Genomic DNA, 22,435 nt, shown 5'->3' with positions numbered 1-22,435 from the left:
CTCTTGATCAAACAATTTTTTATAGAATGTGAACATTAATAATTTTTCTTCAAAGGTTTATACAAATTACATTTTTAATGTAAAACATTTATCACAAAGCCCAAACTGTAACTTTTCATCATGATAGTGAAGTGATATAAAGTGACATATTAAGGTACTGTGATTACAACTAGCCAGATACTCTGTACATCTACATAGATTAAAATTTCCTTAACTATAGTGTAAAAGTGATTTGTATTTTATGATATTTATACCTTCTTACTGATAATGACCTATTTTTGGATTTCAGGAGCAGATTCATATGTAGGAGTCCGGTATATTACAGAGGCCCTCATCAAAAAAATCACTAAACAAGACAATTTGACCCTGGTACATTCTCTGAACCTTTCACTTTCTAAAGATGGTGGCAAGAAATTTAGGGTAGGTTTCCAGCAATTTCTAAACATAAACATTGATTTAATTTTTTTTATGTCTTAAACCTGCCAGAATTTTTTTTTAGAATGTCTTTTATTTTTTCCTTTAATTATTTTTTAAAATTTAATTTTAGTTTTGTGTGTTTGCACACATGAGTGCAGGAGGTCAGAGGCATTGAATCCCTTGGAGCTGGAGCTGTGGGTATTTGTGAACTACTTGATGTAGGTGCTAGAAATTGAACTCAGGTCCTCTGCACCAGCAGTACAGGCTCTTTTAACTGCTGAGCCATCTCTCCAGCACCCTTCAGTGAAAACTTTTAGCAAGTATTGCTTTGGCAAAATCAAGTTTTCGTTTCAGATTTATAGTGTTTGTGTTTAGGAAATGTCTATTCACTACTGGGACTTTTAAAAACCATGTACTGGCAGCGTTATATTGCTTTTTAAGCTGGAACAGTTTGTTTATATTATGTATTGTGGGGGTAATTATTATTTTGGTTCACTTTATTTGTTTTGCTTTTAGAGATCTCAGTTCATAGTTGTTTGGCTCTGGTATTTGGGGGTCTGTTGTGAGGCAAAATACAGCAGAGAGACATGCAGAGCAAAGCTGCCCAGCTCCTTCCTGGCAGCCAGAAAAGAGGGAGGACAGACGGGAGGAGCCAGAGTTCTGTGCCCTCTTGTTTTCCGTGGGGATGTCATCTTCTTACCTAACTGGCAGCAGAGCTTTTGCTGTGTTGTTTCCAGCGGAGTTCTCTGTCAGAAGTGTGATATCTCAATATCTTAGTGCCTTTGTCCAGTATTCTATACTTCACTGACTCTAGAGAAGCAACTGGAAAGCCCCTTTACTGTTTCTGTAAATAATTGTATTGGTACTCAGCCACACTAAGTTGTTTACATGCTGTCTACAGCTAGTTACACACTCTAATAATAGAGTTTAGATGTGGCCCACAGAATCAAAAGTATGTACTAGCTGGCTTTTTATAGAAAAGGTTTGCTCTCCTTGCTCTGGAGCATTTACTACTTTATCTCAGACTGTGTTACGTAAGCACATTGTAATAGCTTGATTTCTTTTTTTGTTTTTATTTTGGTTTTTTTTCCTTTATTGAGACAGGATCTCACTATGTAGTTCTGACTGCCCTGGAACTTGCTCTGTAGCCCATGCTGGCCTCGAACTCACAGAGATCCTCCTGCCTCTGCCTCCCGAGTGCTGGGATTAAAGGTGTGCGCCACTATGTCTGGCTATGTAATAGCTTAATTTTTAATTAAAAAATGCATTGCATCCAAACATTAAGCGCAGAGGGAAAGAACTCAGGGAAAGCAAAACCGACAAGGAAATGCTTCAAAAGAAAACGAGACTGTTGTTTTCCTCCTGAATAAACACTAGCACACTACCATAAAGGAAGGCGCTATAGATTCAGCTTCCTGAAGATTTTAAAGACCGCTTTGTGAATGGCCAAAGGCAGACAGGTCTGGCAGTGGGTGTGGGCATCACTTGTAACAGCACCATTCATGCTATACAAAAGATGTCCTCTGACTTAGTGACAGAGACGGGAGATTTGCAAAGAATGTGAGCAGGCAGTTCAAAATGTGGTGTCAAGGACCGCTAGTAACCTGAGACCTGACCCGTTGGTTCATTACTGTCAAATAAAACAATGGTTTGGTAGCATTGTATGTTTTGTACAGCCAGTGGTCAAGTTTTGAAAGCTTTCACTATCCCGGAGGTCTGAGAAGGGGTGTTGTGTGTGTATATTTGCGTGTGTGTGTGTGTGTGTGTGTGTGTGTGTGTGTGTGCACGCGTGTGCGTGTGTGCGTGTGTGTGTGTGTGTGTGTGTGTGTGAGCGTGAGCGTGTGTGAGCGTGAGCAAGAGCGAGCGAGCACGGAGAGCAGGTAGTGTTCAGATGTGCTTGTTCTCTGGTCAGTAACTTGGTTTGTACTCGCTGAGTTTACACTCAGCACCCAGCAGTTCTTCTACTCTATTACACTTACTCTAGGAACACGATTTGAACATATATACCAAAATGCCACTACAGTGATGCTTATTAAGTACTATTTAGATTAGAAAATTTAGAAATGCCTAAACGTCTCATTGGAGATTGGCAAAATAAATTATAGTGCAATATACCATGAACTAATGTGTCAATTTTCTAAAGTGATTTAGAATCCTGTGTTAACATGTCTTAGTCAGGGTTCTGTTGCTGTAAAGAGACTAAGACATCTCTTACAAAAGAAAACGTTTAACTATGGGCTTGCTTACGGTTTCAGAGGTCAGTCCGTTATCACCGTGGCAGCAGTGACACAGCTCCTCCAGCAAGGTCACGCTTCCTAACCCTTCCCTGATAGCCCATCAGTTGGGGACGTAGCTTGAAATATGTGCGTGTATGGGGCCAGTCCCATCTGAACCACCACAATGGTTTCTTCTTTTTTCTTCATATTAGTTTCAGTGGAAATCAAATTCTAAAAGTGTTTTATTTAGTATAATCTCAAGCTATTTTAAAAATTCTGTTTGCTGTATGTATGGCCAGAAAGGAATAGAAGAACCTGAGCGCATACACATCAGCCTCTTAACAGTGGTTCACTGAACCGTGAAACTCTTATCTTAGTGAATGTTTTATGTTTCATTTGAAGATTTAAATAGAATACACTCAGGTTTCAGTTATATAGTTATGGAGGAGAAGGAACCTGTGGTAGTTTTAGAGTTGTAGAAATGAAATATCAAATCAGTTTGTAGTTGCTTGTAGCTCTTATATGCACCAGATATGTCAGTCTAAGGAGGTGGAAACAGGTAAATAAGCTTAGCTTGTAGTCTAGGATTTTAGAGTTTGGTGTGAAAGTGTCCAGGGTTGAGTGTGAGATTAGGGAGAATCAGGGAGTTTGGGTTGGGGAGGCAAAGCCAGTGTGGAAAAGACCGAGTGCATGAGGCATGGAGGCTGCGGAGAAGGATGGTAGAAGTGACGCAGACTAGCCAGAGAGGAGCACAGAGGTCATGGCTTTCTCAACCCACCGGGCCATTCTTTCAAGGCCTCTGCAGAGTTTTGTTTTTAAGATTTTTAGTGTGTGTGTGTGTGTGTGTGTGTGTGTGTGTGTGTGTGTGTGTCCTGCATGTATGTCTGTGCACCTTGTGCATGCCTCGTGCCTACAGAGGCTAGAAGAGGGCACTGGATCCCCTGGAACTAGAGTTACAGATGATTGTAGTAACCATGTGGGTGCTGAGAATCAAACGTGGGTCCTTTTCTAGGGCAGCAAGTGTTCTTACCTGCAGAGCCATCCCTCCAGACCCTTGCTGGCGGTTTTTGTTATTTTTGAGTTGGCCTAGTATTCTGTGTTCCAGGGTGTACACACAAATGACTTCGTGTTATTAAGTCTGTGCTGGATGTACTTCCTCTGCGAGGCCTTCTCTTACTACCCACTTTTAGACAGATACCTTCTCCTCTTCATTCAACAGATACTTATTTAGTGCCCAGTTTGTGTCACACTATCACGATGTTTTCCTTATTGTCTTCTTTGAATTTTCTGTCTGACAATCTTGTTTGATGTTTATATGCCACTAAAGTTAAGAAACCCTATTTTCCTTACTTGCCACTATATTTCATGTACATAGAACAGCTCCTGGCACGTAATCCACGTTTGATAAATATTTGCTGAATAGATGGTAATAGAGGGCCGCGATGTGCTGGAAATGTATTGCCTTACCAGTACAATAGCAGTAACAGGGAAGGCAGGGAAAGAAATGTAGACAATTCTTGTGAGTATACTCGTGGTGAATGAGGGGCTAATAGAAACCCTGCTGTGGTGCAGTGCGCCTTGCTGATAATAGGAGAAACGTGAACATGGCGCATACGAACTGGGGGGGGGGGGTCTAGGCCACTGCCATAGCCTTGCTGCAATGGATCCCACTTCATTGATATTAGCCATGTGATGCATATCGATTGTAAAGTGGCTGCCTTTAAACTGAGAAGGGGGAGAGGCCGTTAAATAGTGCAGTCCTTAGTTTGTAAAGAGTAGCGGTGGTGGAGAATTCTTGTTGAGTAGTCTGTGCTGCTTACTGCATGGGCATTGCTGAGGGTCAGGGAGAGTATTGGCAGGACCTTCCTACTTGGTCAGGGAAAGCAGTAGAGGTCTAGGAAAGCTGTTAGCATTCACTGATCAAAGCAGCCTCTAATGCACCTCCCTTAGTGTGTTCTGTCAAGGAATCTCTTGTATAAAGTATTTACCATTTATTTCCAATTAGTACATCGAAAATTTGGAAAAGTGTGTTAAACTTGAAGTACTGAATCTCAGCTATAATCTCATAGCAAAGATTGAGAAAATGGACAAGCTGCTAAGATTACGTGAACTCAACTTATCATATAACAAAATCAGGTGAGTGACTGCTCTTTTAGGTAGCCTTGCAGGTCTTCCTGTCAGCGGTAGACTAAGGGCGTCCAGGTCATTGAAAGACTCCACTGAAGGATTGTGCTGGAGCTTCCCATCTGTCTTCATATGTCAGCATTACTTAACTAGAGGATAGTATTTTACTTAGCATTATTAAAGCAGATATATTTTTGTACCAACTTTTAATTATATTTTTAGCAGTAACTTTGTCTCGATGTTGTCTGTGATTCTTTGCCTTATTATATAATAATGTTTATGTAAGAGAATGGCATTTTGATCTGGAAGATATTCCAAATAACTTGATCCTGTGTATTTATCTTCATGTTCTTTGCTCATTGTTATAAGAAATAACACTGTACATCTCATTTCTAATTCAGATTCACATACAAATATACAACTACTGGGAGAAATAAATGTAAAACCTAGTGATGACTAAGGCTAGGTATAGAAAACTGTAATGGGGAAGCTGAAGCAGGAAATCTTGGAAATCTTTAAACACTTTTTTCCCCCAACTTAGACTTCTTAAATACAGTGGTCAGTAAATGAAAACAGGCTGGAGAGATGGCTCAGCAGTGCAGAGCACTGGCTGCTCCTCCAGAGCACACAGGCTCTGTTCCCAGCAGCCACGTGGTGGCTCCAGACTGTAACCCCAGTGTCAGAGGAATCCTACACCCTCTTCTGGCCTCCGTGGGCACTGCACACACATGCTGCATGGACAAATTCGTGTAGGCAAAACATATAAACATAAAATTTTAAAAAGTTGGGGGTGGGGAGAAAACAACTGTAATAACGAGAAGTTCTAATTAAGACAAAAATGAAATGTAAAAAAACTTGGCAAATCAAGTTCACAATATGAAAACTTTCAGAAGAATTGATCTAATGAAAATAATTTCATGAAAACAGAGCAGCTCAGGAATATTTGGTCAGTATAGTAAATTGACTAGGGAATTAAATTGACAACTAAATTGCTGGTAATGTAAAGGGTATGCTATCAATGAAAGTTTAGTGGGATGAATGGCAAATGTTTTATTTAAGTGTTTTCATTGCAGTGCATATATTCGTAAACACGGTATCATTTTAGAATGGGCCGCATGTGCTGCTGGTATAGTTCATCTTTGGTGAGGCCAGTGTAGTTGTGGTGGACACCGGACAGCACTGCGCCTCACAGCAGTGTGCTGGTGAGTGCTCCACTCTCCAGGGGGCGGCCATGGGCACCTGTCCCTTCCTGTTAGGAGATCTGCGAGTACGGGAAGGCGAGTAGGGCTGCAGTTCAGCTCTGTGGGGAAATTTGACTCTGGCCACTTTCTTTAGTTGTCATTCAGGAAAAAGTTAATCAATTGTAATTATGAAAAGCAGCTTCGTGAAGCTGATGCTATTTACTGTAAACTACTGTGAAAGAACTTAATCATTTTATGTGCGAAGTGTGATTTTTGTACTCTGGTTTTCAGCAAGATTGAAGGACTAGAAAACATGTGTAATCTGCAAAAGCTAAACCTAGCAGGCAATGAAATCGAGCATATTCCAGTGTGGTTCGCAAAGAAGTTGAAATCTCTGCGAGTCCTCAATCTAAAAGGCAATAAGGTATCATCGGTAAGTATTCAAAGTAGCAAGATTTATTTTTTCTAAAACTTAGGTTATTTGAATTGTAAACTCTGCCATGTTTATGTTTTATATTGAACATGATCCCTTAGGCCAGTGCCCTCTCTTTTTAGGCCCCTTCCTCCTCCAGTTAGTCCCTGTTATCTTCCTAAAAACTTCTTTATTCAAATTTTTTTATTTATTGGGAAAAAATATTTAGAAACCTTAAGTTGTTTTTAAAGTATGATATTTCTCTTAACATCCTTGTTTGATTGACCAGATGCTAAATTCAGATATAACCTAGGATTCTTGAGTGTAATGAAACATAGACTGATCTCATTTTGCAAAGGTTCCATAATAACCAAGAATTGATCTCTTAGTATTTTATATCCATCATTTCATTGCACCTTCTTTTAGCCTTGTTGCCTAGTGCCATGCTTCAAGTGTAATATGTGCTTCAAGTGTAATACATACCTATTTTAAATTAATTTATGTTTAGTTAGAAAATGCCTTCTGAACACCTAATGAATAAATGTGGCACCTAATTGGTGTTACATTGGGTGTTAGAACTGAAACAATCATGACATAACTTAAATTGTTAGACTAAAAATGGAAAGGCATGACCAGCTACGGGCCAAGGCTGCCCTAATGTACCTTGGAGTCCTTTGATTTCTATGAACTGTTTAAACTAGAGAAAATAATTCTGTGTGGCCTCTTTACGGAGGTGTCAAGAGACTCAGGAGAAATGAGAGGAACGTTCAGAGAATGAGTGACTTAGGTGTGTTCGTTATTCCTTAAATGTGAAGACGCATTAGAACAGGCACCGTTTGTTCATCTTACTGTTGATGATCTTTCTTGTTTGTTATAACACTGAGCTTGTGCTGACGTCTTTCTCTGTAAGTCAAGCACAACTCAGACTTACAGCTCTCACGCCTTCATGTCCACACGTTGCTGCCACAGGCATGCTCTGCCACACTCAGCAAGTATCTTCCCTTCTTCCATTTTTATAAAGATCTGGGAAGGAGACTATTTTACTGCAGCAGCTCAAGAGCCTCAGAGTCCAAGCCTAACACCATTCTTATATGTTACCTCGTGCTCTTGAAACTCACAGGCCCATAGGAAGAAATAGCCAGGGATCAAAAATTGACCCTAAGTATTTCTCAGTTCTTGATTTTAGGTCGTACCCAGTGTCTGCTGAGTAACAGGAAGACTGTTCAGTATTTATTAAATGTAATTGTATATCATTTTCTCATCTGTATGTTTGGAATTGGCGTTACTAAGGGTAATATATGTTTATTTAGGAGAAATATATACTTGTACAAGCTGTCTAAGATAGTGTTTCTCAACCTACATAAGTCCTTAGAATAAACAAGAAGCTTCAAAGAATGTTGGTATCTATACATATTTTTGTAGGTTTTTTTTTTAACCATCAGTTATAATTGTTACCTCAAAATTTACCAGAATCCTTCATAGCGGTTCATTTCATGCTTATTTGATTAATACAAAATAAAGACATTAGTTTAGAATAATACAGACTTAGATTGAAGCCCCCAGTTTGTTCAGTCATATCTTTGAATCTTGAGACCTTGACCTGTAAAAGTCAGGTAACACTTACAGCATGGGTTTTGGGAGGAGCCACAAAGGAAAACAAATATTACTGCCTGATATACCAATGCTCGTATACTCCTTTTCTGTCCCTTTCTTACCTTGCTAATTTGAGGCAGTAGGTTTTTAAATAGGTTTCTGGACATGCTAAAAGCAATCCTCTGATTTGTTACTTTCTTTGTTAGTTTATGATTTTAAAGTAAGTTATTCCAATGCTGCTGTTGTACCATTTCAGCTCCAGGATGTAAGCAAGTTGAAACCACTACAAGATTTGACTTCTCTAGTCCTCATTGAGAATCCAGTTGCAGGCCTTCCTCATTACCTCCAGTTTACCATTTTCCACCTTCGTTCCCTGGAAAGTTTGGAAGGTCAGCCAGTGACCACCCAGGACAGACAAGAGGCTTTCGAGAGATTCAGTTTAGGTAAGGTGATACTTAAAAACCTGACTGGGGGCTGGAGAGATGGCTCAGCGGTTTAGATCACTGGCTGTTCTTCCAGAGGTCCTGAGTTCAGTTCCCAGCAACCACATGGTGGCTCACAGCCATCTATAATGAGATCTGATGCCCTCTTCTGGCCTGCAGGGATATGTGCAGACAGAACACTGTATACATAATAAATAAATAAATCTTTTTTAAAAAAAAAAGAGCCGGTAGCCCTCTGGGTTGACTGAGGAAGGAACTTGTCTAGAGGGATGGGGTCTGGTGAGACAGCTCAGAGGGTAAGGAAGGAGTGAACCGACTCCTACAAGTTGTTCTCTGATCTGTACACTTACGCCATGTCCGTAGGTGTGCACTTCTACCACCTCCAATACACACACAAACACTCACTTTCAAAGGTACATGTTACTGCACCTGACTTGTTTTTTAAACAAGGATTAATTATAAACCTTACAATCCTACTAAAATTTACATAGAAAATGGCACCGTAAATTGGTTAATTAAGCAAGTATCTGTTGAGCATATACTATGTACCAAAAGTTCCCTGCCTCGAAAATGATCTCCTGAGTGTGTGTGTGTGTGTGTGTGTGTGTGTGTGTGTGTATGTGTGTGTGTGTGTGTCTCTCTAAGGTGTGAGAAGAGGAAGAATGGTGAGCAGACAGCCAAGAAAACAGTAAACGACAGGCTAGCAAGATCAGAGAACAGGAAATTGTTTCAAAAGCCCAGAAACGAGTTCAAGAGAATAGTGGTCGCCATGGTGAATGGCTGACACACGAGGGAAGACAGGCACAGAGATGACTGAATGGCTTTGGACTGGGCAGTGGGGTGCACACCTCTAATCCCAGCAGTAGGGAGGAGAGGCAGGCAGATCTCTGAGTTTGAGGCCAGCCTGCTCCAGGATGGCTGGGGCTGTACAGAGAAACTCAAAAAACAGAACAAACAAACAGACAAAAAGAATTGCTTTGAATTGGTTTGGTGTTCTTGCCTGGAGCAATCCAAGAGGAATGGGAGCTAATGATAGATGTGAACAGATTAAAGAATGGGAGGAAGATGTTTGAGCAAAGACCTGAAATTCCTATAACAGCTTCACTCTTCTAATACTTAATAATTGTGATTTTTAGGTTTAAAGGTAAAGAAAAGATCCGAGACTAAACGTTCACCAATAGCTTCAAGGCCAGGAAATGGGAAGAAACAAAATGCAATTCAACCTCGAAGTTTGTAGTGATGAAATAGTGTTTCTAAGATCAGGAGAGACGAATCACACCTTGATTCTTTTAGTTCATAAAAATGAGGACCATGAGATTAGAATTTGAGAGACAGAGATCAGTGATCATCCTTTGGTAAGAGGGACACATTCTCCATTAAGAAGGAGAGAAGAATGTGTAGATGTTGGTGCTTTTGTTGTTTGGAGTAGGAAAATAAGGGCATTCCCTTAATGAAATGTGAAGCTCAGCTGAGAAGGACTGGCTGGAGTGTGGGAAGTCTGAGGAGAAAGGAAGGTGCAAAATGACCACTTTAGAATGTCGAGAAGCCGGCCTCTGTTAGTCTGAAGTGGAAATTGAGTCTGAAATTGGCATGCGTCTACTTTGACCTACAGAGATGGCAGTTTCACACTGTGGTATAGCTTAGTGAGGAAGCACTTCTGAGCAAGCCTGCTAACTTGAGTCCCATCCTGAAAACCACAAACAGGTGGAAGAGACCAACCAGTTCCACCGAGCTGCCCTGTGACTTCTGTGCCACATCATGGCTTCCTGTGTATGTGTCACACAAGTAATAATTATAATAAAGATCCCCTCCAATTACTACTTTCTTACGTCAGATCCAGATCCAAGGTGGTCCTCTTTTTCCCCCGAAAGCCCACGGTGTATAATTTTCAAAGTTGTGTTGCCTGTTCTTAGACCTCTTCTGCTGTTGCTCTGAGAAGCACACTCTGTTGCTATTATGTTTTTATTCCCAGAAGAGGTCGAAAGACTAGAAAAAGCCTTGGAAAAGAAGACGGTGGAAACAGAAGAGCTTAAGAACAAACAAACAAAGTTTCTTGAAGAAATTAAAAATCAAGATAAGCTAAACAAGTCCTTAAAAGAAGAAGCCATGTTGCAGAAACAGAGCTGTGAAGAGCTAGAAAGTGACCTCAGCACAAAAAACAAGTTGGTGAGTCTGTGCTACACATTGCTTTGGCTGTGTTCTGTGAAGGTAGAGAGGCTTACATTAAAACACAACATCCTGACTGTAGCATCGGGAAGGTGGCCAAAGGCTTTGGGTATTGTAGTTGACTGTGATATGCTACCCAAAGGCTAGTGTGTGAGGTATGGTGTCCAGCATGAAGGGAACATGATACTTCACACTGGGTCACACTGGTTAGGAGATGTTTAAAATAACTTTTGACTGTATATTGTCAAAAGTTTAGAAGCTGGCAGAGTTATCCAAAGGTTAACCATATGCACCCTGTGTCATGGAGACTCCTTTTCTGTAGAAATGGTAGCAGTAATGTGTAAAAGTAAGCCCGTGTTCATGCACAGACACACACACACACACACACACACACACACACACACACACACACACACACACACACACAGATATGACATGCAAAATTTCAAATAACTAAAATATCCATCATTGGGTATCCATGTGGTTGAATAACTTCTAATAAGCTCCTAATAAAATGAAGCCAGACAGTATATACATAGAAGGGTGCCGGGCATATTTTACTATGTGAAAAATTCCAAGTGGTGAGAACGGTGAATCCGTCATGATCCTGCATGGAAAGATACACATTGGTCTTCTGGGGGAAAATAGCAGAAGATTAACAGGAGTTGTTTCTGAGGATTAACCATCTAGGAAATTTCCAAGGTGACCTTTATGTATCTCTGTAAAGTCTAACTTTTTTTTTTTTTTTTTTTTGGTTTTTCGAGACAGGGTTTCTCTGTGTAGTTTTGCTCCTTTCCTGGAACTCACTTGGTAGCCCAGGCTGGCCTCGAACTCACAGAGATCCGCCTGGCTCTGCCTCCCGAGTGCTGGGATTAAAGGCGTGCGCCACCACCGCCCGGCGTAAAGTCTAACTTTTACATAATTTACTTTATAGTTGAAATGTGGAGAAAAACATTAAAATGTAGAAGAGTTTGGACAAATATTTGAGAAGGAGCCTAACTGAGAACTGGAGAGGTCTGGAGAGGGTCAGGCAGCTAGTTGTCCAGGCTGGAGGCAGCTCATGGGGCTCTACCAGTTGCCGCTGTCTCACACAAGAAGAGTTAGAGCTGTAATTATATAAATCGGGCCTTGTGAGGTAAATTTAAGACCTAGCAGAGACATGTTTTCATTTAGTAGTGAATCTGATGAGTCTTGAACTATACTACAATAATCAGAATATACCTACTGTCCTAAAATAAGCAAATATTAACTGTGTGCTTGGTGCTTCAAGAAAGGCCTTCCCCAGGCCCTACCACCTCTCAACCCCTCACTCCTACAGGGTTTCTCTGTGTAGTCCTGGCCAGCTTTGAATTCGCTTTATAGACCAGGCTGGCCTCGAACTAACAGAGATCAGTCTGTCTCTGCCTCCCAAGTGCTAGGATTAAACACATGCACTACCACCTGGCCAAGAAAGGCCTTTCAACACAGACAATATGATTTTGTAAATTTACACACACACACACACACACACACACACACACACACACACACACATTTGGTGTGTGCACATGTGGAGGTCAGAGGACAACTTAACAGTTTTTAGTTCTCTCCTTGCCCTGTGTGAACCCTAGGGATCAACCTCAAATCATAAGATTTGAGGGCAAGTGCCTTTACCCACGGGGCCATCCTGCCAGTCCCTTGTTTTCCTATCGTTTGTTATAATGTTACACCTTACGTGTTTTATAAACTGTCAACAGTTTTGTTCTTTCTTCTGTATTTTTATTACAAGTCATATTATGCTCTTCTGCAAGCGTACTATTTTTATTGTTAACATTTTTAAAACCTTTTTATATATAATTAACATATTTGTTTTAACAAATTCAGATAATTGAAATATAAGCATGTGGAAATGAAGGCTTTCACTCCCCCAGATGTTAATATGTAGCCTTTTTGTTTCCATATTTCTGTACTACATATGTAATAAGTACATTATATACTGGAATAATTTTGTGAATATTTTAAAAAGAAATCTTTTTAATATATATGTATCTATAGACAATTTAGATAGATACTGCATTTTATTTTTAATAACACAGTCAAAGCTCTCCCAGTTAAAAAATAACGTATATATAAATCTTCCTCAGTATTCTAAAAGTCTGTGGTTTTTGTTCCATTGAATGGCTCCTCCATAATTTAGCCAATTCTGCAGATAGATATTTAGATAGCTGTTTTTGCTCTTGGAAATAGTACCACATAGAAATTGAGTGTGTGTGTGTATCACACACTCACAGTAGTATTTCTTTAGCATAAATCACATCAAGGACAATTACTGTGCAAATTTCTTTTGAAGTTTTGATAAATGAGACCAGCAGGATAACTCAGCAGGTCAAGGTGCCTGCCACTGAGTATACAGACCTGAGTTCAGTCTCTGGAATGTACATGGTAGAAGATGACAGCCAGCCAGCCCTGCAAGTTGTTAACATAACATAGCACACACACACACACACACACACACACACACACACACACACACACCACACACTCACATATGCCAATGTCCACTTAAAAAAGCTTATTACTAATTTGTGTTTTCCATAGCAGTGAGTAAAAGGGTCTAACTGGGTTTATTGTTGTGAACTTAGTAGAGAGAAAAAAGTGGAATCTTATTAGTTTATATTTTTTAACTGCTGGAGGAGTGAATATTAATTGATCATTTTGTCTTTCTTTTAAATTACCCATTTCATTATTTTGTCTCTTATGTTATCTCAAAGTACTACTGTATATTTAGAAGTCGAATTCTAGGTCTTTTGAGAGCTTACATTTCCCTTTGTCTCTTGCAAGATATGTGATGATAATATCACTCCAATTATATAACAGTGTGCAATTTTATTAAGTGATTGTTTGTGTACTAAACTAGTTCCTTTATAAAACAAAGTTGTTTTGATGGTTATCTAAACTGTAGTGGGCCCCTATCCCCACCATCTGCAAATATTAACCCAACTTCCTCCTGGTCATTTTCCAAGGTATTTAACCCTGACCTTTCAGTGTTCTTGTTGTTTAAATGGAAGGTTTACTTGTCCCGCCACCTCATGGCCTTGTGAGGATTTAGTAAGGTTCTAAATGTGAGAATAACTTCAAGTGAAGCCAGCTAAGGCATGTAAGGTGGTAAATTGACACTCAGTGACACGAGGGTTAGAGTAAGCGTGACACCAGGACTGACACCATCCATCGGTGGTGAGCCATCAAGAGAAATGCTGGGGGCTGCAGAGCCTTCCTCTCTCCAGTGTGCTGCAGGTAATGTGTGTCTGTCTGCTGCTTCTCTTAGCCCTTCCTTCTCTTGGTCTCTTGCAGGCCTTTTTCTGCTGGGTCTTTATTCTTCTTTCAGGTAGTTCCTTCAGGACTGAATGCACTGTTTTCTGTGATGTTGCATGGTAACTTGTATGATATGCTTGTTTACATTTTAAGTTTTGAAACTGGTTTGCCTTTTTGGGAATGTGTTTGGGTAATAATGTTGTAAATGACTTTGGATACAGAAGAGCAGATTTGAATGTGAGAGGAAATGTGTATTATTGTTTCTGTTTGTAGTGTGTTAACTGCAGTCATTTCTTGATTCCCCATAGCCAATATACTACTGGCCTACTACTTCCCTTGGCCTGTGTTGCTCCCATGTATGCACTTCTGCTTCCAGATGTTTGCTGAGGGCTTATCATCATCTAAGTCTGGAACTATGGGAAACAGAAAGTACTTTGAAAGCACAGATTAGTGTAGAAGTGGTCCAGGCTTGTTCGGGGCTTCCAGCGGTCTTTGCCCTGTTTTGTTTTGGCCCTGTGGTCAGTTTGCTTTGGGAACAAACCTGAACCTAAGTCGATGCTGTTGATTGTGAATTGTATCTCTGAGACTCGGTCTCTTGAGCGTTCACTGGAAACATCAATGTGGGCAATGTGCTAGAGAGCCTGCAAGAGGTCCCTGAAGGCAGCATAGGACAGTAGACCACGTTAGACTTGAAACTGGGTCACACAGCTTTGTACTTGACCTTTTCAACCATCTACTCAGCTGGGCAAGTGGAGTAACCTCTCCGAGCAGCTTTTATCACCTCAGAGTGGGTTGTGCAGCCTGGGTGAGGTAGCAGTGTAAACCACACAATGTCTGGCTCTCAGAGAGAGCTCAAGATCGGTGTTACTCCTTTAATGGTACTCAGGAGGTGACTGCACGCTAACTCATGCACGATTTTGATTTCCTGGTCTTGTAAAATGTTCATTTGTATGTTTTCTTGTTTTCAACTTGTATTTTGATATTCATGAAATATTTCTGCATGCTTTTCTGTTTGAAATCAACTCTCAGAATGCCTGCCTCCCCCCCCCCCCAAAAAAAAAAAAAATCACTTAGTGAACCTTTGAACTGAACTCAAAGGATTAGTTTGGTAGTCTGGTAACCTGTGGCAAGGCAGTTCATCAATCTGAAAATTGATTATCCTTACATTTTTCTCTCACTCCAAAATCTTCCAAGAGTAACCAAAAGGTTGTAATTAAAGTTACTGTATAAAAAATGACTAATGCCACATATTTGCATCTGATTGAGCTTATTTACGTTCCTTACCTCTGCTACAGAGTAATGTTCTCGCCCAGCATGGAGGCACATGCCTGTAATCTAGTGCTCAAGAGGCTAAGACAGAAAGATCACACACTGCCTGCCTGGACTGCATAGCAGATTCCTGGGAAACACAGTGAGATACACACACACACACACACACACACACACACACACACACACACACCACTCACAGTTAAGAGTCATTTACTAAAGCCAATCTTTCTCCTCTGTAAAATGTCTCTCCATGAATTGAAGCAGTCATTAAAATGAAAGAGTAAGCAAAGAGTTAAGTTCAATAAATTAGTGCTAGTAATTGGGAAACCAGGAAGCAAGTACTACAAAATGGCTGATATTTCTTTTCATGTGTAGATGAAACAACCTAAATTGCTTTTTAAAACTTGACTCACTATATCCTGAAATAGCATACAAGCTTCAAAGGTCTTTTATGTGACCTCTTCTAAAATGATAATTCTGTGTTTCATTTTTTGTAATATAGGATTGAGATTTAAAAAAAAAAAGTCTCAGTGTTGTGCTATTTGGTGTAGCTATAGTGAGAACTACCTATATCATTATAGGGTCATGCTAACTCACTGATACTGATTCATCTCATATTGACCAATAGCTAAAACAGAAAACAATGGAACTAACTCGAGCGTGTCAAAAGCAGTATGAGCTGGAGCAGGAACTGGCCTTTTATAAAATTGATGCTAAGTTTGAGCCACTAAATTATTATCCATCAGAGGTAAGTTTATATTTTTTTAGCACTCTAAATTAAAGCCAGGATGGGAGGGATTTCTTTTTAAATACGTGTTTGTGTTTGTATGTATAGGGAGGGCATGCGTGTGGAGGTTAGACAGTTTGGGAGTTACTTCTTGGCTTCCACTGTGTGGGTCCCAGAGATTGAACTCAGGTGGTCAGCCTGGGCAGCAGGTGCCTTTGCCACAAGTGCCTGTGCCTGCTGAGCCAGCCCACCAGTCACACTCCATTTTCTTGATGTAAGGATATCACCAAAGTAAACTGTATTTTGGTTGAGTGTGTGTTATTTGCCTCGTGGAGTTAAAGTGTTTTAAGAAGATAAACATTCCAAGGAGATCCTTGCTTATAGCCACATCTATCATTGAAAGCAGTCGTCTTGGCCACTGTGACCTTACTCTGGGTGTGGGTCAGTTCAATGTATACTTTGAATGTGGGTGCATCAGCACCCGAGTGGTCACCTCCTCAAATGGCTTGTCCACTGCTCTCTAGAGCCAGCACCAGGCAGCCATTACTAGTAAAAATGCCATAGAAACAAGGAACTGCCAAATGTCCAAGACCAGTAATTCCAACAGTATCATGTTTAGGTTTTAAAATGTTAATATTAAAATGTATTAGATTGGGATCTTACTTATATTGGTCAGGAAGCAACATAATACACACAGGCTTTTGACTGAAAGATGAAACAATATTAAGGAGTTTTATAGCCATGGGTAGTCTTTAGTTATTCCGAGCTTGTTAGTAGAGAGAATCCTTTTGAGACCGTTTTTAGTTCTAGTTCCTTTTTGCTATATGAAAAAGAGGATAAACAGGCCCTCTGAATAGGTGAGACAGTCGATTGGCTTGATCTGTTTGGGAGGCATCTAGGCAGTGGTACCAGGTCCTGGGCTCGTTGCATAAGTTAGCTATTTGAAACCCGGGGCTTATGCAGGGACGCTTGGCTCAATCTGGGAGGAGGGGAATGGACCTGCCTGGACTGAGTCTATCAGGTCGATCCCAGTCCTCGGGGGAGACCTTGATCTGGAGGAGGTGGAAATGGGGGGTGGGCTGGGGGGAAGGGGAGGGGGGCAGGAAGGGAGAGAACAAGGGAATCTGTGGCTATTATGTAGAACTGAATAGTATTGTAAAAATAAAATAAAAATAAATAAAAAAAAAGAAAAAGAGGATAAAGAATAACATTCTATCTTTTAGCTCTTAGACATATAAGATTAATATAAATATAAGTAATTCTGTGATATATTTGCCACCAATAAGATGAATAATGTTGGGTTGCTTCTTAATCTAGAAACCTATTGCTATGCTTGCTTTTAGTATGCTGAAATTGACAAATCCCCAGATGAAAGCCCTTATATTGGCAAATCCAGATACAAGAGAAACATGTTTGCCACTGAGACCTACATTGTCAGCGATGCCCAGGCAGTTCAGATCCAGAAGATGACGTCAGGAGGACAGCTTAGACATGAGCACGTGCCCCTGAGAGCCCATGCATCACCGGATGTACAGTTGGAAGACACAGAAAAAAAAATAAGTGCAGGTTAAACAAAGTTATTCTTAAGTTCTTAAAAAATATGAGACTGGGGATGTGGCTCCATGGACATTTGCCTGGCATGTGCAAGTCTTGTGGTTCAGTGTCTAGCACTACGAGAAGTAATGCATGCATACAGACAGACAACCATAAACTAACAGGACGTGCAGATTGATTTTTATCTTATAAGTTTTAGTTGAACATTGGTGGTACTTATTATTTACATGAAAAGTCTAAAGCTTAAGTAGTGATAATTGAGCCCGCTTTTTAGATGATTCCTGTTGTAGTTGAGAATGAGATCTCTGACAGTAATTGATGGCAACATGTCAAGGAATCGATCTAATAAGAGTCTGGCTAGGTGGTGATGGTGCACGTCTTTAATCCCAGCACTTGGGAGGCAGAGGCAGGCAGATCTCTGTGAGTTCCAGGCCAGCCTGGTCTACAGAGTAAGATGCAGGTCAGCCAGACCTCTTACAAAGTGAAAACCTGTCTGGGGAGGGAAGTATGTAAATCGGATTCTGCCAACAGGCACTGAAACTACTCATTTAGAGATATAGTTAATAATCACTGAAGCAGGTAAAGAACCATGAGGGCAAAAGCCTTCCAGTACTGGAGAAGAGCACTCTCCTTAGGCTTAGAAGTCAGGCCGGCCTCTGACTCTTCCTGACATGCCCTGCGGTCTGGTTCCTCAACCCTGTGTGCAGCCCCCAGTTTAATTCAAGGGATCTTGGCACTCCTGGTAAGCCAGGACAGGAAGAGGTTAAGCCAAGAGGTACTAAAGGTTCTCTGCCAGGGCTAGCTCTGAGTCCACTTAGTCCCTGGCTGTGTGGATTGGGAAGAAAGGGAACCTGACTGGAGTCTGTGCACCTTGTGGACTCCTGGTCCACTGTGGGGCGCCCACTAATCAGATTATCAGCACATTCTTGCTTAGCTGATAGTTACATAGGAGTCCAGGTGGACACTGATTTCTTTTTTTACATGTATTTTATGGGAAGCTTTGGCAGGAGAAAGCAGAAATAAATGAGATGTGTGTATAAACTGGCTTCAGGAGGGTTTTGTGAGAGGATGAAGTGTGAGCAAGGGAAAGGGTAGAATGAAATCTATGGTAGAAAGTAGCTGATTTGAGGTCCCCTCGAAGGAAAGTTTATCCTTCCTTCCTTCCTTCCTTCCTTCCTTCCTTCCTTCCTTCCTTCCTTCCTTCCTTCCTCCCTCCCTCCCTCCCTCCCTCCCTCCCTCCCTCCCTCCCTCCCTCTCTCTCTCTTTCTTTCTTTCTCTTCCCTTTTCTTTATTTCCTTTCCTTCTCTTTTCTTCATCGGTGCCAGGAAACAAGCCTAAGGCCTTGTGCACATACTGGACAAGTGTCCTTCCTCAAATCCAGCTCTAGCCTTCCCACAACGAACTACTTGGGTTTCAATTTTTGTTTTTTTCCAAGACAGGATCTCTCTATGGTTCTGGCTGTCCTGAAACTCACCATGTAGATCAGGCTGCCCTCAGATTCACAAAGATCCCCCTGCTCTGCCTCTGAGTGCTCAGATTAAAGGCATGCACCACCATGCCCAGCTCCAAATGGTGAACTTCTTGATACTGAATCCCATCATAAAGCATTTAATCTGTAACAAAGGTGATGGTAGTGGTGTTATTGTTAATATCCTGGGTGAATTATGACTTAGTAACATGTAAAGTACCTACTTTGCAATGAAGTTCTGTTCTCTTAAAACAGTTCACAGTGGCAAGAGAAATCAAGTCCTTCTCACGTTAAGAAGTATACAAATAAAAGGATCAATTATAGTTTTGTAGACTGGAGCTGAATAGAGATGGAAGCCATCATAAGTAATGATTTCCTTGTTCTGCAGTGGGACAACTTAGTGAGGTTGGAGCTCACTGCAGAGAAGGGAAACGCAGTAAGAACTTGAGAAGTCAGCGTTTTTCTTGTGTGTATAGGAGAATTGTTTTAAATTTGCAGCACAAATGCGACTGTCGGAGCTCCATCACGAAATAGAAACAGCGGAACAGAAAATACTACGGGCTACTCAAGAGTTAAAGCAGCTAGAAGAAGCTGTACAACAAAAAAAGGTATGTGGAAGCATAGCTAAAGAAATAATTTTACTGGGTTTGCTTCCTACCTATAGAATTTCAGCAGTGGTGGCACATGTCATTAATCCCAGCACTCGGGAGGCAGAGGTAGGAAGATCTCTGTGAGTTCGAGACCCACTTGGTCTACAGAGTGAGTTCCAGACCACCAGGGATATATAGTCATATAAATCATTTTTAAATTAATTGTTGGAAACTTTTAGAGTTGAATATGGTTAAAGCATATCATTCATGATAACATCCTATTAACATTTCATAAAATGTATAGAAATAAATTACTTAAAATTGACACAGAGACTGAGAGATGGGTCAGAAGTTAAGATCAATTACTGCTCTTCCAGAGGACCAGAGTTCAGTTCCCACATCCATGTTAGGCAGCTCACAACTCCAGGGGGATCTAGCACTTCTGTCCTTCATGGGCATCTGCCCTCACACACACAAACTCACATACAGATACACAAATAATTAAAATAGTAAAAATAAATATTAAAAATTCTCACAAGAACATGTATTCGGTCTCCTATACTGTGTTGCTCCCTGACTCATCTCTTCTGATGAAGCCTCTTCACCTGGGACTTGGGTTAAGAACCAAAGAACACCTCTGCTGGGGCATGAACATGGTCAGACGCAAGGTTGTGAGTCAGGTGGGGGACACACGACCAAAAACTACCTTCAGCAATTGCCAAGTGTTTCATGCAGTTCAAATCCATGATGTAGTTGCATAGGTTAAAAAATATTTTTAATGTATTTTGGATTTTTTTTTTAAATACAGGGTCTCATGTAGCCCAGGGTGGCCTGGAAATGGCTATGTAGCTGGGGATAACCTTGAACTACTTATTCTTCCTCCTGCACCCACTTCCCAAGTGCTGGGATTAAAGGTGTGGTCCATCCTCAATCCTACACTTCTGAAAAGCGTTGCTACTTTGTATAAATCTCTACATTAAAAATTTTTGAAAGTAGCCAGGTGGTGGTGGTCCACACCCTTAATCCCAGCATTTGGGAGGCAGAGGCAGACAGATCTCTGTGAGTTTGAGACCAGCCTCCCTGGTCTACCAAACTAGTTCTAGGATGGCCAAGACTACACAAAGAAACCCTGTCTTGAAAAACCAAAAAGAAGAAAAAAATTGTTGGAAGTAGTAGATGAATATAAATTTATTGCTACTGTGTCAATCCTCGGAACTCACTGGTATACTATGTCCATATTTAAACTGTAATACAATAGTAAAATTGTCTAAAGTCACACATAGTCTTGGTTCTATAACCTCCTAATGTGACCTTGAGCAAGATACCCGAGTTTTCTGTGATGCTATTTTCCTTCCTGTAAAATTGCTGTAGTGCTGATGCACACCTTTAATCCCAGCACTCAGGAGGCAGAGACAGGTGGATCTCTGTGAGTTCAAGGCCAGTGTGGTCTACAAAGAGAGTTCCAGGATGGTCAGGATTGTTAAACAGAGAAACCCTGTCTTGAAAAAACAAGATTAATTAATTAATTGTTTAATTTGGGGGCTCGGGGTTCCAGAGGGTTAGAGTCCATGACCTTTGTGGCAGCAGGCAGGCAGGCATGGTACTTACTGGAGCAGTAGCTGAGAGATGACATCTTGCGGTACAACACAAGGACAGTGAGCTAACTGGGAATGGCTTGAGCTTCTGAAACCTCAGAGCTTGCCCCCAGTGGTACACCTCCTCCAGCAATGCCAAACCTTTATTCTTCCCAAACAACTGGAGATCAAGCATTCAGATAAATGAGCCTATAGGAACCATTTTCATTCAAACCACCACAGCCACATCTCTTATTTTACTCATTTTCTAGGATATGAAGCATTTTTTAAATTATAGATGTTAACTTCATAACTTGTTGTTGCTCCTTTGTTAATTACACGCTGGGGTTTGGGGAGAATTAGATTTCAGAAGCAGAGAAGGACCTTCTTCTCAAGCAGTTGAGTGATAGAATACAACTTCTAAACAAATTGCGCCAGGAGGCTCTGGATCTAGAAATGCAGATGGAAAAGCAAAGGAAAGAAACAGCCGAAAAGCAGGAGGAGATCAGCAACCTGCAACTAGCCACAGATAGCCTGGACTCCAAAGACCCAAAGCATGTGAGTACGATAGGAAATCATGACTTGTTCTGTGTGTAGATAGGACATGCCTCATCATTTTAAATGGCAGAACCCTTCTGAAAGTCTCTTAGCTTGATACACAGATTTAAGTGATATATATGTATGTATCTATAATTAGATACAAATATATGCTATGTATTCATGTGAAGCATTCATATCCAAAACAAAAGAACCTAAGTCTTGAAAGAATGGCTTTCAGTAAATGAAGGCTGTGTGGTACACTTTGGAAGATGGGGGGCAGTGCTTGAATTCATTGTATTTTAGAGCAAGAGAGACTTGCTTCAAGGTGCCCTGTAAATTTCTCTGTCCTTAAAGGAAGAAAGTGCTGAAGCAGGGGTGGGGTCAGAGGTCTCTTCATGCAAATATTCCACAAAAGCTGTTTGCTGTTCCTGTTCATTTTGTCCTTAAAAATAAACCATTTCTCTGGAGTTTGTCATCCTGAGTTATGAAGTCAGATGCCGAATGGTAGGGTCAGACTTTTGTGTTTTGTCAGTGATTCTTACTAATGGCTTACATTTTAGCCACTCTTCTGAAATAGGTGAAACTGATTCCTTCATGTTTTCATACCTATGAATAGAGGGTCAGGTAATTTTGACAAAGGGTAACATTATTGTCATATTTTCTAAAAAAGGCCTTAAGACTTACTATTCTTACTGAAAGTATTATTTTTAATTGTGCGTATGCATGCATATGTAGTGTACACACACATTATGTGTGTGTACATGTGCATGTTGTATATGTGTGGAGGCCAGAAGTCAGTACCATTTTCCATCCTCTTTTGTTTTCTGTCTTTGTGCACTCATTTATTTGTTCATTCATTTATTTTTG

The 22,435-nt window shown here is 40.6% G+C and overlaps 1 protein-coding gene across 14 annotated transcripts in view; it reads left to right on the top strand.

The window, feature by feature from the left end:
• The window catches only part of Cntrl (centriolin), an 88,546-nt gene that overhangs the window by 6,897 nt on the left and 59,214 nt on the right, over window positions 1-22,435 (top strand). For 10 of the 14 annotated variants that reach the window (XR_005091297.1, XM_037204495.1, XM_028886089.2 and 7 more), the window contains exons 3-11: window positions 290-420; window positions 4,639-4,769; window positions 6,230-6,371; window positions 8,200-8,386; window positions 10,359-10,552; window positions 15,744-15,863; window positions 17,186-17,408; window positions 19,363-19,472; window positions 21,392-21,586. Coding sequence is in view for 13 of the 14 variants with exons in the window: in XM_037204495.1 (XP_037060390.1) it covers window positions 290-420; window positions 4,639-4,769; window positions 6,230-6,371; window positions 8,200-8,386; window positions 10,359-10,552; window positions 15,744-15,863; window positions 17,186-17,408; window positions 19,363-19,472; window positions 21,392-21,586 (1,433 nt within the window). In the remaining variant the exon portion in view is untranslated. Of the gene's footprint in view, window positions 1-289; window positions 421-4,638; window positions 4,770-6,229; window positions 6,372-8,199; window positions 8,387-10,358; window positions 10,553-13,882; window positions 13,917-15,743; window positions 15,864-17,185; window positions 17,409-19,362; window positions 19,473-21,391; window positions 21,587-22,435 lie in introns of those variants that run through there. The other 4 variants (XM_037204494.1, XM_037204497.1, XM_037204501.1 and 1 more) reach the window with 4 other exon arrangements.

This window comes from Peromyscus leucopus, chromosome 4, assembly GCF_004664715.2.
Source record: "Peromyscus leucopus breed LL Stock chromosome 4, UCI_PerLeu_2.1, whole genome shotgun sequence".
Taxonomy (NCBI): domain Eukaryota; kingdom Metazoa; phylum Chordata; class Mammalia; order Rodentia; family Cricetidae; genus Peromyscus; species Peromyscus leucopus.
This window is presented reverse-complemented; position numbering and strand designations above follow the sequence as displayed.